The sequence below is a fragment of the Artibeus jamaicensis genome, unplaced genomic scaffold (assembly GCF_021234435.1).
Source record: "Artibeus jamaicensis isolate MK-2021 breed Jamaican fruit bat unplaced genomic scaffold, CSHL_Jam_final scaffold_916, whole genome shotgun sequence".
Taxonomy (NCBI): domain Eukaryota; kingdom Metazoa; phylum Chordata; class Mammalia; order Chiroptera; family Phyllostomidae; genus Artibeus; species Artibeus jamaicensis.
Genome location: NW_026522059.1, coordinates 5,388,518 through 5,404,330, shown reverse-complemented (window position 1 = coordinate 5,404,330; position 15,813 = coordinate 5,388,518). Strand labels below are relative to the sequence as shown.

The window sequence follows — 15,813 nt, the reverse complement described above, 5'->3', positions numbered from 1 at the left end:
GCAGATTGGCCGCCTCACCCGTCTGGGCTGCAGTTTTCTCCATGACCAGTGTGATGACATGTTAGTATATTTCCAAGGATGGCTTAAAGAATGAAATGAGAGCAAAAAATGAGAAATAAGGGAGTCCTCGGCTCAGATGTGTGAGATGTGTTTCTTTCTGTAAACCAGCTTCGGAGGCCCCCGTCGGTCAGGCTGGCAGAAAAGTTAATCCCATTTTTTCTTGGGGTTCCCCTTTTCCTTCAGATAACACCACAGGCAGGATCTTCTCTAGAACCCACCCCAGACAGCGCAAGCTGTTAGGAGAGCTTGCCTCGCCTGCCTGCGGTAGGCAGCTTTCAAAGCTGACCCTCAAGGATTCTCCTGTAATCCCGCCCCGCCCCCCCCCCCAGGGTGGGCCGAAACTGACTTCTTAATACACTGAATGAGACAAAAGTGCCAGGTTGTGACTGACCACGATTAGGCCACAAAATGCTGTACCTTCTGTCGTGCTGGGACCTCTGTTACCCTCTCGGTTTGCACAGCCTGATGGTCGGAGAAACCCACATGGCAGAGATCTGATGGTTGTCCGAGGAACTGAGGCCCTTAGCATTGCAGCCGACCATCACCGGGGGAGAGAGCCTGGAAGGGAACCGCCTCCAGCTGAGCCCGAACTAACACTCTGATCACAGCCCAAGAGACACCCAGAAGCAGAAGAGCCCATTTAGCATTGCCCAGACTCCTGACCCACTGACACTGTGTGAGCATAAATGGTGTTTCAAGACACCAAGTTTTGGGGGAACCTTCTATACAACAATAGACAACTAGTAACATATAGTCCTAATAAAGGTGACCTTCTGAGCCATTGGCTACTCCAGGCTACGTGGTCAGCGTGTCTCTGCTGCCTCACTCAGGGCCATCATTAGAGAACAGGCACATTTATTCAACACTGCGTCTAGTTGCAGCCGCCCAGGATTACCAGATAGCCATCCTGCTCTGCAGCTGTTCTGGGAGCCCGGGATGCTTCACCTTGTTGTTCATAGCTCTCCTCCTGCTCATCCTCTTCCTGTTCCTCCCACTCCTTTATTTCTCATCCTTCCAGAGTAGGAGGGGAAACTCCTTCTGACTTCTTCGAGGCCCTCTGCTCTGCCTGTGCCCACAGCTCTCAGACTACCATCTGTTCCTAGACATTGGAAAGTGGAGAAGTTCTTCGAAGCCTCGAATTGTCACAATTTCTTTGCTACCAAGCCAGCATGTCTCTGGCTGTACATAAACAGTCAACAACTTTTTGTCTGTTCTATTCCAATCAGCTGTCTGGGCCAGTATTCATACCTACATTTTGGAGAAACATACGTCTCTCTCTGGTAGCGGGATTACCCACTCCTTGGGTATTCGTCACGTGTTATATGAGTAATTCATGGGCACGGCCTTGGAGCAATTTTCAAACTGTTTGGTTTTATGACAAGTACATTATGTTGGCAATACAAGTTGTGGCCAGATTGTAAGATCAGAATGGCACTGGGGGTTATGTTGTGTACAGGTAGTGTGAGGGTAGGAATAACTGCATGAATATTTGGAGAAAGTAGTATTTCCATTTTAAGTGGTGTACTAAGAAAAGACAAAGAAGTCAGAGAAATGGTAAGCCAGGATCGATAGGGGTTTATTGAAACCGGTCCACTTGAGCTGCCTTGTAATGGCACTGGAGTCTCTCACGTTCAGCGGGCAAGACGAGAATAAGATCTCTAAAGGGTTCTGTTTGATTCTTAAGATCCGCGATTTCCACACAGATTCACTGCAGTACTTCCATCATTTGCCTTTAGATTCGATTTTGTTATCATTGATGAGCTCCAGCTCTTTTTCTGTTGTTGCTAATGCGTCTTGTAAGGATTTATACAGTATTTCTTGCAACAGGAAGGATTCCAGTCTCTCAAAGATGTTCCAGATACATCCTTACTGTTTGCTCAGGACTCATATTTGAATTTCAGGGGGAATATTTTTTCCTAAAGAGAGCGAGAGAAGGAGAGGGGGAGAGAGACAGAGAAAGGAAGGGTGGGGTGGAGGAGGCTTGAGAGGGACTGATTATCTAGTGAGAAGCCTGTGCTACAGTTTTAATAGAAGTTACATTCTTGGTGACAAGAACAGTGTCTCATTCATCTCTGTAATCTTCAGGAGCAAATTCAGGGCTTGGCACAAAGTAAGTCCCCAGAAAATGTGTTTTTGTGGAATCAGGAAAGAGAGAAACTGGGATGACCCTCAGAGATGACCCTGACTAGATACACAGACCCCTGGGGAGGGTGGGAGAGGAAGGTTGCGACCACCTGGCATTTACATATCAATTACAATGTGCCCAGAATGTGAGGCTTGTTCTATTTAATTGGATCCTCGAAACAACTCTGTGAAGTGGGTTTAAAGTTCCCACATACCTGTGAGGAAGGGAGCATCAGGGAAGGAAGTGTCTCTACCCCGACCACTCTGGTGACAGCATCAGGTCTGATTTGCAACTCCTGGTCCTACTTCGGACCACTGGCCCTGATGTGCGTTCTTATTTTAAGCTGCTGTTTAATAACAGTAGCAAGAAGAAAGTTAACCTCTTGATTTCCTTCAAATCTACAGTCTCCTGTGATCTTCATGATACTTATTGCTAAGAAAGAAAGAAAGAAAGAAAGAAAGAAAGAAAGAAAGAAAGAAAGAAAGAAAGAAAGAGTGAAAAATCAAAGGGCGTTTACCCTCAGCCTGATGAAACTGGCTCTGTTGAATGTTTTGCAAAAATACAAAAGAGGAAGCAAGCCATTCCCCAACCACAGAGTGTTGCCTCAATGTTTTCTACTATGGCAAAACCAAGGGCTGTGGCAACACCAGTGCTACCACAGCCTCTGCCCCTGGCCAACCCTCTTCCCTCCCCCACAAGGGCACTTGTTTCATCTGAATGTCAGGCACGTACCTTGGAGATGCTGGTGTTGTTTTCTGGCGCTGATCAAGAGGACAGACACTGAGCCAAATTGCAAGTGACCAGTGAGAGCACATATTCCAACCCCGTTCACCCTGCATGCTACTTACAACTTTGATTTCTGATACTTATACTGTATTGAAATCACCCTTGATATGTTGGTCTCCTTGACTACACTGCTAAGTGCCTTATGATCAGGAATTGAGTTTAGTCATTGTTGTGTTCCTTAGACCTAAGCACTATAGCTGGCAGGTGTTCAATGAAGGCTTGTGGGAAAGAAATGGAAGTAGGATGATGTTTTTTTATTTGTCAGAGCTTGAATCACAACTCTAAGGAACTACAGGGCAATGAGATTTTTGGAGTCTGCATAGAAATCTTATTTGAAGTGTACTCACCATTCAAAAGGTATTTCCAACACCACTTCCTTTGCGTGGTCTTCCTCGATTTGCTGAGTCAGAATGAGCACACTCCTATGGTGCATTGTCTCTATTTCACATTGATTAACATCTAGTTTTCTATTGTACTTGCTTGTTTCTGTACCTGCCTCCCCGTCATGGCGAGTCACCTCAGAATTGGGTACCTAGTTAGATTTTTCTTTCTGTTCTTTCTGCATCACCCATTTTCTAGCATTAGGTAGAACCTCAATGTAAGTTTGTTGAATAAATCAACAAGCAAACGAAGGAAGAACGCATGCAGGCATGCTGTCTGCCATCTTTGAGGATGCCACTGAACTGCAGCTAGCTTCATTGTCAAGGAGAATCGTGATCACTGAAAGGTTAAAGGTGTTGACTATTTGGTCACTGTTAATTTGTACACAGGTTGAGTTCTGTTGCCTACCCTCTCCTCCCCCAGTTTTAACAATCCCTGCAATGTGTCCCCACATTGTAGGGACTACCTCTAAAAGCAAGCACTGAAGGAATCAGGGATGTAAATATTAAGTCAATCTCTCCCTAGATTTGTGTCTCATTTGGTTTGCCTTTCTAGCTTTGCACACCAAGAGGAGTATTCTTCGCTTTGTTGGATGGCTGTGAATTGTGACTTGGAGTTGGTATAAATCGGTTATAATGAATCTCATTTTTGTTGTCCAGCTTCCATTCTCTTTCTTTCAACTAACAGCACCCCAATTTTCTTTAAAGGACCAACTCATCCCATGTGTCAGCCCATGAGGGCCAGTCTTGACTTCTACCTGCCTAATCGGGAACTGGACTCAGGTCCAGGATAAATTAGTACAAGTTGCTCCTGTGGCCACCATGCTTGGTTCAGAGATGGGCACCTGACTCAGCTTAGGCCAATGAGAGAATGACTTTTAGGACTTGTTTTTATTTTATAAGTCTGTGTAACGACAAGGCTAAAGGTGTTGTGGGCCCAGATGAGGACCCAGAAATCAAGCCAGACCATACAAAGCAGAGGGAAAGGTGTTATAATTTGAACCCTGCCCCAGAAGTCAGACTTCTCCCCTTTCCCATCTTCCTTCCATAAATAAATTCCATTTATGCTTAAGTCTGCTTGCATTGAATTCCAGTCACATGCAACTAGAAGACTCCTAGCAGATGTTTCAAAACCTTCCTGTACATAATAATCATTTAGGGCTGCTTTTAAAATGCAGATTTCCAGTCTCCAAACCCAAGATACAGGTTAGGGCCCAGAAACTCGCATTTTAACAAACAGCCCCAGGAGGTCTAATACAGATGATTGGTGGATGGACACATGAGAAACACTGATAGAGTTCATGGACATTGTAACAGTCAACCATGAAAATCAGAGGAGATAAGAAGTATCAGCCGAATACCTGAACGAGCCCACGCTTGGTCTCGGTAGGCAAGGGGGAAAAGCAACTGCAGAGTCAGGAGTGGATTCCATAGTCAATCCCTTCCCATTTAGGGGAGAGAAATCTTTACCCGATTTCTCTTTCATATTTCATCCTGGGTTAGGCAGCATGGTCATATGTCTCGGTTTGCTCAGGGCTGCCCAGGAATCCACCTGTTCTGGAGTAATCATTAATAGCACTTCCTTCCACCCTTAAAAGTGTCCAGGCTTGGATGAGACATTTCATGGTCAGCCCATTGCTTCAGGGCAATCTGCACAAAGAAAAAAAAAGAAGAAGTTTTTCATCATTCAGGCCTCTTGCTATATTTACAAGCTTTTGCTGATCCATATATATGTGTAATGACTTTCGTTAGTGGAGACTGACATCTTAAAAGCATTACTGCCAAGTCTAAAATTCTTCAAGTCTCCGATAGCTTCTGATTAGTATATGAACTACCAGTAAAAAATAAATGAATACAATAAAGGTGTCTAGGCCGTCCCCTCGTCCTTAGAATTTACTCACTCCAGGAAGGCAGGGCAAAAACCCAGAAACCAATGGGAAATAGAGCGTGTGAGTAGGACCATATCCACAGACTTTAAGCACCTGGAATTGAGCCATGTGCCAAAGTTGTCTAGTACAGCAGTTTACATTTTGACTAAACTAGTTTATTTTTAAAAAACCTTTGAATTGCTTTGATTTGCTTCATTGGTGGTAATTATAAATATTAAAGCAACACACAAAAAATAGCTTTCTTGTGTTTTCTATGTAATCAGGGGATATTGGGTGTTTAGTTGTGACTTTTTCCTCCCTTAAAGTAGGTGTATACTATTGTTAAATATTCCAGGAGATATTATGGTTCCATTTTCATATTTTAATGTTGGAGGACTTTAGTTCAGTGATTTCTGCCTAAGGACTGTTGTTTCCAGATAATTTGCCCAAACTGCTTGTTTGGTTCTGCTCAAACACAGCTGTAAGTTCTTTCTTTCTATATTCAGAGATGGAGCGACTGATGGATAACATTAACCATCTGGATGGGGGCGTGCGGGTGGGAGAGGGGAGGGGCCGCAGCAATGCACAGTTTCACTGCGTGGTTGGGGCATCATCTTTAGACTTTTCTGTATCTGGTAACCTGATCCTGAACCTGACCTTTGACTCTGCATGATCTACAGAGGCAACGGTAGCCTACATGAGCTAACCAGTTTCATGACACTTAATGTCCCCACTTTGGAGTTAATATTATGGGACACCCTCTGCGCTTTTCTGAAATTAAATTCATACATGATATCATTAATGTGTGCATGTCAATCTTCCTAAACATTAATAAAATGACATAATGTAATACATGAACAAACTTTATGGAAATGATTCATAATAAAAATAACATATTTCAATTCATAAGTGTCCGGTCATGATTCATAGAGACATAATAAAGGGGCCGAGCGCTTGAATCGAAATTGAGGTTGACCCCGAACGTAACAGCTACAAATGCAGAGCAATCCAGGCCCCTCCTGTTAGTGCCTCGAATGCTGTGAGTAGCTTTGCCATTGGTGACGTGATCTTTAAAAATGGGACAAACTCTTGGTAATGTTCATAAAAAGGACAATCTTCCCTCATTCCACAGAAGCTTTTCCTGGAAAACCGAGTGTATATTAAAATCTTGCAAAGATACTTTGTTCTTACACGTAAAACTGAGTTCTGGGCTCAGGACATTATAAACAGGTTTTTCTACCTATTTCTCCATTATAAACAGGTTTTTCTACATGCATGTCCAGAGGGGCATTCAGAAGTTGTGTATGGGCTGGGGTAATTCTTAAAGATACAGGAGGCATTATGCATTTCAGCACGTCTAGCAGTCCTGGGCCTTCATTACTAACCTGCAGCTGTGCCTTCCCCCAATCATGTGACAACTAAAAATACACACATCCCCATTCTCAAAGTGTCCTCTAAGGGGATGGCATTAACTCCACAGAGAACACACCTATACATAGAGAACACCCAAGCCAGGAATCATTTACATAATGATTTCCATTTTTTTTCAAGCTGAATTGTTGGAGAGTTTCCTTGTTAAGTTCCAATTTAAATGAAACAATCTGTTTTTCAGGGTAGTTTGGTGGATTCTCAAAAAAAAAAACAGTGGCTAGTGGATAGAATCTATGTACCCTTTATGTCTGTATTTTATTTAAATTGCAAACAACCTTAACTTTTCAGTGATGCACAACAACAGATAGTTATTTTTTCTCACTTACTGATTTGTGGGTCAGCAGGGATGCCGCCAGGGTTCAGTTAGTTAGCTAAAGGTTGAAAGTCAGATATTGACCACTGGACTGCTGAGCTGTGGGAGGAAGCTTTCCTTCCTTTGAACATCACTAGCAGCATCTTATACACAGTCCTCAGTTAGAGAGTATTTAGCCTGGCTAAAAACAGCCCTTTAGCTGCAATGGAGGCTGGAAATGGAAGTTGCTAACACTTTTATATTATTTAGTGCGAGGTTGACTCTGCCTTCAAGACTATGTCATAGGGCGGGTGTATCTGTCAGTTAATTGGCTCAACTTATGTTGTGTAACATACAACCACCCAACTCTCAATAGTTTAAAACAACAAATATTTATTTTTTATACTATATATCAGGTATAGATTAGCAGTTGGTTCTGGGCACATTACATGGGTACACATAATTCTGAGGGTAGAAAGTATAATCCTGCTGCATTTCCAGAAGATTCCGGAAATACATGGTGTAACTATGATGTGCAATTTCTTAAACATGGAAAGGGAGTTCAGATGCTGGGCAACCAAAATACATGAGGACAAATGTCCACTAGAGACTGTCTTATGTGCCTTTTCTATATATTCCCATGCTCAGTCCAGCTCAGTAGCTATTGGTAACATAGCAATGAGTGAATGTCTGTTGAATAAAAGGATGTGAATATGGTTGTTTAACTTTTCAAAATTCACTGTAATTGAAGCTTAACGAGACATGCTTTGCTATTTTAACTCCACACTGCAAAGCATGATAAATATAAGTGTTATTTGTATGCAATGTTGCGTTTAGAAAGCTTGAGAGCTTGAGTAGTACACTGGGAAGAGAGAAGAAAAGACGCTTCATTCCAACACGGCTTTGAATGTGTTCATTTGTTGGTCTCCTCTATAGCGGGGACACTTTCTTTTGTGCCTAGTGCACAGTTCGGGACATGGTAGGTATTCAATAAAAATAGTTCTGCTATCATTAGCTGTGTAGTATTGGGGAAGTCACACATACATTTTAAGTAATATTGTATCTCTCTTTAGCATTGTAAGGATCTCCTAGACAATTGTGTGATTGTCGTTATGTGGCGCACTTACAGCAGAGAGCTTGCCACAAGGTATTCATTGAATAGAGGCTTATTGACTTTGTAACAATAACCACTTGCTCTATTTTTAATGTGGAAAGGGCTGGACATCTAAGAAAGCGTGTAATGAGTTTACATAAGTTTGTTGAAGGTGCTGGGGTTGAAAAGTTGTGAGAACCTAGTTTCCGTCAAACGCACACTAATTGTATTCAACAGGCTTCGTCCAGATCTATCAAAGGTCAAACACTTCGCTACTGCCGAAGGGCTCCCCAAGCTCTCCTCCCGTCAATCGCTAACTACGGCCCCGCCCGCTAGCTGTCAGCCAACCGCTGCAAACCCCGCCTCCCAGAACGCTCCTCCAATCGGCTGCGCGTCCCGGGCCCAACCCACGTGAGTCACAGGCGCTCCCAGGCCCGCTTCCGGCGCGTCGCGGGCGGCTGACGTCGCCGGGGACCGGCGTCGCGTCTGGGCTGGCCGGCGGTAGCAGCGGCGGCGATGGCAGCGGACACCGAGCGGGCTTGAGGGTTCGAACCTGCTCCCTCCCGCGCGCTCCGAGGCCCGACCCGTCTCAGAGGTCCCAGTTTGATCCGCTCCTGCTCCCTCCCCGGCGCTGCCTGGGCGGAGGCGGAGTTGGAAGCCGTGGCGGAGGCCCGGGCTGGCCGCCCTGCTCGTGCCCCGGCTCGGCCCCGGACGGCCCGACTGCTGTGCGGACAGGAGGCCGAGTCGGTAAGAGGCGGTGGCAGCTTGGCTTGGCGGCCGCCCGGCCCCACCTGGCCACCCGCCCGGGACTCCCCGACGCTGGTGTCTCTCTCCGGCCCGCTCCCCTCCCGCGTCCCTCCCCAGAACTCGCCGCCCCTATTGTCTGAGCGCCACCGCTCCCTCACCCCTCCCTTCCTTCCCCCCCTGCAGAGGGCCGGACGGCTGTCAAACCTGGAGGCGTCTCCTGCTCCCCGCCAGCCCCGTCTAAGCCTTTCCTGCCTGTCTCCTGGCACCCTCCTCCCGCCCTGCGTCGCTCCCCACCTTTTTTTTTTTTTTTTTTGGCTCCGCGGCCATTCTCTGACCAGTGCTTCACTTTCCCAGGGTAGCATCTTCTTGCTCATTTTCTCTTCCCACTCAGTTGTCATCTCTCACAACTCAAACCATCCTTTTCTCCCGCTAGTTTTCGCTTTTCTTCCTGCTTTTACTCCTCTATGTTCTCTCTGTCCCCTTTTCTCTTTTTGCTCCAAGCACCCTCCCCCCACACACTGTTTTACTTTTCCTTAATTCAAATCCCTCCTCACCCTCCCCTCTCCACCCAAGAACAGGGAAATCTAGCCTTTTCTGTTTACTCACACCAAAGTACCATTAGGGAATGATAAACCTTAACTGTGTTAATTCTTAGGGATGTTAAGTCTGAGTCTAGAAAACGTTAATGAACCCCTTAGTAAGTTCTTGCTGTGATGAACAGCAGAAAGATTGATTAGATTGCGACCCAGGCATTTAAGTAACTGCCTTATATGTTGCAAACTGACCAGACCTCTATTAAAAATATTCAAATTTTTGTTCCTTTTACACCAAATAACCTCTGGCCAAACTCCTGTTAACTTGAATGCACTAAGCTTTGCTTGCTGCCTGGGGTAGAAGGGTAGTTTCCCCCAACCAAGAGGACTTAAGTTTGATTTTACATATGTTTATGGCAAATATTGGTGTTATTTTTCTCCTCCTTACCTCCCAGGTTTTTTCAAAGAGTAAAGGATGGTTGGTTTTTATGTGTTTGTTAGATTTTGCCCCTTTTGAATTTTGGCCAGACCATTAAAAACAAATGTGTGTGTGGTTCTTGTTAAACTGGGAGGGAGCATTGTCATTTTAATAATGGTCAGTGTCAGAGGTTTTAGGGATCCCTTTGCACTCCTGATTACCTGTTATATTTTGATAAAGCTGTCTTAAAATGCACGCATTCATATTATCGAGGCACTAGGCACGTAGGGAAAAAGAGGCTACCTCAAATGTGCTGGGTGGCTTGCGTGGCCAAAAGGATAATAAATACTCCACATGGTGCTCTGGAGAGGAAGAGACACAGCTTTGTAGTTTTCTTGTTTGAGTGTTGTAACCACCGTCACCCTCTATCCCGAGGTATTGCAGAAATTCTCAGATCAAAAAAAAAAAAAAGAATCCCCATCATTGTGGCTTATTGAATGTGAAGTATAAGAAAGAAATTGCAGCTTTATGTTAGGTTAAAGTTATTGAGTTCTTTGCTACTGAGGTGGGAAATCATAAGTAATGAAAAGCCCTAATCACAAAAGGAGTTATTAAAGTCTTTGATGGCAGAGGAGTGTCTGCTGCCTCTCCCATCTCCACGCGTGCTTCAGTGTCTTACCAAAAGTTTTTTGTATTAAAAGACACTCAGTAAATATCCGCTGAAAAATTTGGTTAATTTATTCTCTTAAGAATTTCAGTACTTATATTCCAGGGTGCTCAGCCATCTGATGTTTCAGAGACGGAAAAGCACTTTCTCTTGTTTTTGTGGAGAGTTTTTTGGGGTATTTTCCAAGTAAAATTTAAAGCACTGTAGCCATTAGCTAGTTTTAAGGCCGATCTGTTTGTTTTTAAGTAGTTAATCTTTTTAATGCCTGTAAGTTGCACAGTATGTCACCTAGAGATATTGATAATCATCATTCAAATTTCTTAAAAGTCTGGCAGTTATTTTAATTTCTCTTGTAATGTTTTAAAATTTTTGTTTAATTTGTTACACATTTTATGCATCAGAATCCAACTTTTTTTTTCTTCTTGAGGTAGTGAAAAGAGAATACTGAAGAATAGGATCTCAAGATGAGTAAAAAGCCCCCAAATCGTCCCGGAATCACTTTCGAGATTGGTGCTCGTTTGGAGGCACTGGACTACCTGCAGAAATGGTATGGAGAATACGGAGCTCTTGGCCTAAAGCACATTATTTGTAGTCTTATGTATGCTGCTGGTGCGTTGCTGTTCTGACAATGGCAGGAACATTAATGTGTTCACATCTTGAATATGCATATACATTGTTTTTCAGTTTTCCTACTCTTCAACAGACTTTGTAGATTAAGCATTCAAACACTATGGCTAGCCAGAGTCATTTTAGTCACCATCCCATTAGGTGTTTGAGAACTGCAAATAATTAACTAGGAAATGAGATGTAAAGAGTATCAGTATCCTTGTGTACTTAACACGAGTGAGCTGTATGGTGGCTGGCGGGAGGAGGGAGGGGATTAGTCCAGATAACCAGCTTCCCAAGTTTTGGATAAAACTTTCAAAACACAGCGTATGCTGATGGCTAGCACAGCCATTATTCACTAGTTCAGCGAAGACCAGAAAGCACTTGGCCTCCTCCTTCCCGGGAGAGCAGCGGCCTACAGGCAGGTCAGCACTGTCTGTACGAAATGGGAAGCCCTCTCAGACCTTCTCCTATTTCTCCTGTCTGGGCTGTCTACGATAGGTGGTGAGTTCGGACACCCCCACACCCCTCATAGAGGTAGGAAAAATTGGTTACATGGGGTGAAATTACCGCCTGGAAAGGTGGGACACAACACATAGACGTCACCGGAGCGCGGTGGGATAACAAGGGTCCTCTGTCCTCGTTCGGCCTCGCTGGCCCCTAGCTCTCTCTCTGAAACTCTGCGTCTTGTTGCCCTCCTCAGCCCTGTACCCTGAGAGGGGCGTTGGGGGGCTTCTGTCCTGGGGGTGGTGCTGCCTCAGCCCCTGTCGACACCTGCTTGTTCAGCGCCTGGACATCTGTCTGCCGGCCTTTCTGACATTTTCTCTTGCTGTAACTCCCTTCAGGACACTGAGCATTTTGTAGACTGGTTTGTATTTAGTCCACTTCCTGGGCTGTCAGTGGCAGGTAGAGAAATCTCGTTCTGTCATGATACTTGACTTTGGATCAGCCAGAGGTTTTTCCTCATAGCTTCTGGCGCTGGAACTCCCCACAGGTCCCTGACCCCCAGGCTCATGGCCTCTGCTTTGGGACAGTGTGAAACTGCAGTTTGAAGTGGGAAGGCACAACTTTGGCCCCATTCTCCCGAGCTCCATCGCAGTGGTTCCTTCTTTGTAGGGGGCGTCATTGTTACTCAGGTAGAAAGTGTACACAGCAGTTCCCAGGAGGGGCTTGGGAAGCACCTGGAGACCAGGCACCGGAGTCCCTCCTGGTTGAAAAAGTCGCCTTCAGACACTGCCAGGGGCATCTGACACGCTCCTGATTGAGCCGCTGCATTAGACCCCGCAGCAAAAGATGCTGGTGTAGTCAGCCACGGCCTCTGGGGGTCTCACTGACCGAAGGAAGCTTTTTACTATGAAGGCACACTTTTGGAATCTCTGTGTGATGTAAGAGTATGAGAAACATTACTTCTTACTTTGGTGTTAATCTGAAGTTCTTTTTATTTATTTTTAGTTACTGGCTTTTTGAACCATTACTTAATTTACATTAATATATTTTCTTAGGCTTTCAAACTGACAAAGTTGCAGTTGAACTAACACCCACTTTTGGGGAAGCACACAGCTTGTTAGCATTCTCAGTGACTTCCAGGGATATTAGCATAGTTAGCTTTGGTGTTAGTGAGAAATCCACTTTGCGATGAACTGTTTACTTATTCAACAGTTGTTAAATCAGTGACCCAGTAGTTAAAGTAAAAAGATTATAAAAGAGAACCACTTTTAAAGTTCAGCCTGAGTGTACTTTTAGAGTATTTGGAATTTCAGAGAACAAATGAAAGTTGTAGCTTAAACTTTCATTGTCTTATGCTTCTCACCAAGAAATTCTTAAGTGCTTAGGTAGGGTGATAACATGCATGTATACTCACTAAGTTTAGATTTACTTTTAGTGACCCCAATAGTAATGGCCAAAGTAAACATTAACCAAAATAATTACATGTGATAATTACTGGAATTTGCCATCAGGTTGACTTTTTTATGTGCTTATTTATATGCACATTTTTTAGCACTCTGCTAATAGTTGACGCCTTAATTAAAAAGGAATTAAGTGTGTTATATGTACATATCCTAGGCAATTGAAGGAAATACTGTGAGTTTATTTATGTCAGTAGTCTCAAGAACTAGTTAGACTTGGGTGACCCTATAATTTAGTATTCAAGTGCTTTATTGTAGGACAGTAATTAATTGCTAAGATGTACTGAGTTTTATATAGGGCACAAAAGTTGTTCAATGAGACTTAACAGATTTTATTTCTAAATGAGATAAATGTTTATGTTGTCCCATTTTTTTAAGGGCCATTCTTTATTTCATGTAGATTTTACATCTTTTTGCTTTAATATCAGGTAAAGGTATGGAAGCTTGCGTGCCGAGAAACTTTGATATTCTTGTGAGGGCAAAATCGTTAATATCTGAAAATACCCTGAAATAAGTCCCCTGCTTTTGGTAACCCTCTCTCCCTACTTTCTTTCACAGTCCCTTCTGTGGTACCACATTGAATGTGTAGTCTTCCACCTTCATTCATCCAGTCGGAAAGGTGTCGAGTCCCTGTTTGACGTGCCTGTCTCTTGAATGATTATAGGAATTGGATAGGGAGAGAGGAGCAGGAATGCAAATACTGCTCACCGTCACCGCACTCAGGAAGTTGAGGATAGGTGCTGTGTCCATTGCTAAGTCCCATGTTGGTACATTACCTTTAAAGAGAAATGCAAAGAGAAAGTTGCACTAGTCGAGCACCTGAAATCGAATTTGTCCTGTGTGTAAAAAGTTTTTCCTGTATACAAGAGGACAATAGTTTTATTATGTGCCCTGTAAATAAAAGGATGAACTCTCAGCTTAGTGCATAGAAATAAACCGAAGGTTAAACTCCCACTTTTACATCTTTGGAGTAGCTTTGGTTTAATAGGAAGACTCTAAGTATTTTTCTTAGGAAAAGTACATCATTACTGCTTGAGTGAGTTATATTCCACATTCTTTAAAGTTCATAAAGACATTTGAGCTTTGAAAATACACTGTACATTTTTAAGTAGTGATTTATTACTTACTTTTAAAATAATCTTACAGCTCCGGTCAAACACTCATTCATGGTTTGGCTCTTTACTGGTACTGTGAGGGCCAGTCCCGGAACCCACCGTGAGAAGCCAGACAGCTTCAGTTCCAGTGTGTGGCTTTTGGTACTTGGGTTTTTTTCTTACCGATTAAACCTAATTCCTACTGAGTAGTGTGGGCTGCTTTAATTTTTAAAAAATTTGCAATTTTACTTAAAGCATTTAATTTCTTTCTTAATAGCCTTTTAATTTACAAGCCCTTTAAAAGACCTTTAATATGCGAATGTTTACAGCTGACACAATCAGCCATTTTCTCCCACCTCCATCATATTCTCCACCATAAGCTCCGGACACCCAAACGTTGATGTGTCCGTTTTACACCCTCTTTGTGCGGCAGCGTCATGAAGACGAACATGGGTACAGGGTGTTGACAGAGGACTGTGTTTGGGGAAAGGAAGGGTCGAGTTGACGTTGTGTTGGAGACGCTTAAGTGGATTCTAAAGACGACAGGGGCAGGTTCCAGTTCAGACCGCCACTTTCAGTCTCGTAAACACCGCTAAGTCCGAACATTGTTGGCTCACCCGTAAAATGGAAGCAGTGTTACTGGCATTTACAGACAGGGTTATTTTAGGGATCAGATAAAGTAATGTTTAAACTTGCTTCACATTTTACACAGTAATTCATAATTATAAAGCACTGAGGTAAATGCAAGCAAAGATGGAAAGTTGAAAAATAAATCTTTGGGGATGTGAAGACTTAGGTGTGTATATTCTTAAATGTAGCTTCAGTGTGAGCATGAGAATGGCCTGGAATGTAAAAGGAAAATGATGTCATTGCAGCAAACCATAAGCCTTCTTTTTGAGGTGATAAAAGCTTTGTTTCTCTAGAGTTTTATAGTTTACAAAGCACTCTTGCAAAGTATCAAAGTATTAATCATTCAACGGTAAAATCAGACTGGTTTTGACCGTTGATGGAACTTCTGTCTTGTGACTGAAATTAAAACAGTTACTCGGTAGCATGTGATTTAATTAGGAGAACAAACCGAGTAGGGTGCTCTGTGTTACTTGTAAAAGAAATTTGAGATATGGTGTCAGCTTAAGACATTCAGATAAGTTATGCTCTTCTGACTTGGGGGAATATTTCTCTCCTGTATCTAAAGGAAAGGAAAATGAAAGATTAAAAAAATGCAGAGCTGTCTCCAAGTATCAGAGTTTGATAGAACAGTATAAATTTGAATTGGCAAATGCTGTTTCCACACATTTGGAGGTTTTCGAACTGTATGGAACATTTGCAAGTGTGCGTTTTTAAATATTCGTGAACAGAATTTTAATAGAGTGGGAAAGTTGAGGAAATTTAGATTGTAGAAAGTACAAATACCTTCTAATTTAAATAAGAGTACATGCTTTCTGAATAAAAAGGGTTGCTTTTTTTCTAATTGGATTTAGCTATTCAAAAGAAAACAGTAGGGATAAGTTGTATTATCTATACTTGGAGAAGAACACTCTGGAAAATACTATGCAAATCAAATTTAAAAACAAATCATATTTAAATTACGTGAATTTGAAATTTGTAGAAATTTGGGTCGCTACCTTTGAAAACCCAATTTCAGCTATAGACTCAGAAACCTGTATAATCACCTTTATACATGAAAATAATTCCTAGAAATCTTGTCTGTGGATTCCAGATTAAGGGCCTTAACTGCCAAGAATTTCAGACCTGACTTGTAAGTGTGGTTCTGCCATGAACTAACTTAACTGTGTGACTTTGGAG

The 15,813-nt window shown here is 43.0% G+C and overlaps 1 protein-coding gene across 8 annotated transcripts in view; it reads left to right on the top strand.

Annotated features, from left to right (window-relative positions):
• Positions 1 to 8,503: 8,503 nt before the first annotated feature.
• The window catches only part of PHF20L1 (PHD finger protein 20 like 1), a 66,190-nt gene continuing 58,880 nt past the window's right edge, over positions 8,504 to 15,813 (top strand). For 7 of the 8 annotated variants that reach the window (XM_053660850.1, XM_053660849.1, XM_053660847.1 and 4 more), the window contains exons 1-2: positions 8,504 to 8,782; positions 10,828 to 10,947. In XM_053660850.1, the coding sequence (XP_053516825.1) occupies positions 10,865 to 10,947 (83 nt within the window). In that variant the 5' untranslated portion in view covers positions 8,504 to 8,782; positions 10,828 to 10,864. The remainder of the gene's footprint in view (positions 8,783 to 10,827; positions 10,948 to 15,813) is intronic. The other variant, XM_053660844.1, reaches the window with a different exon arrangement.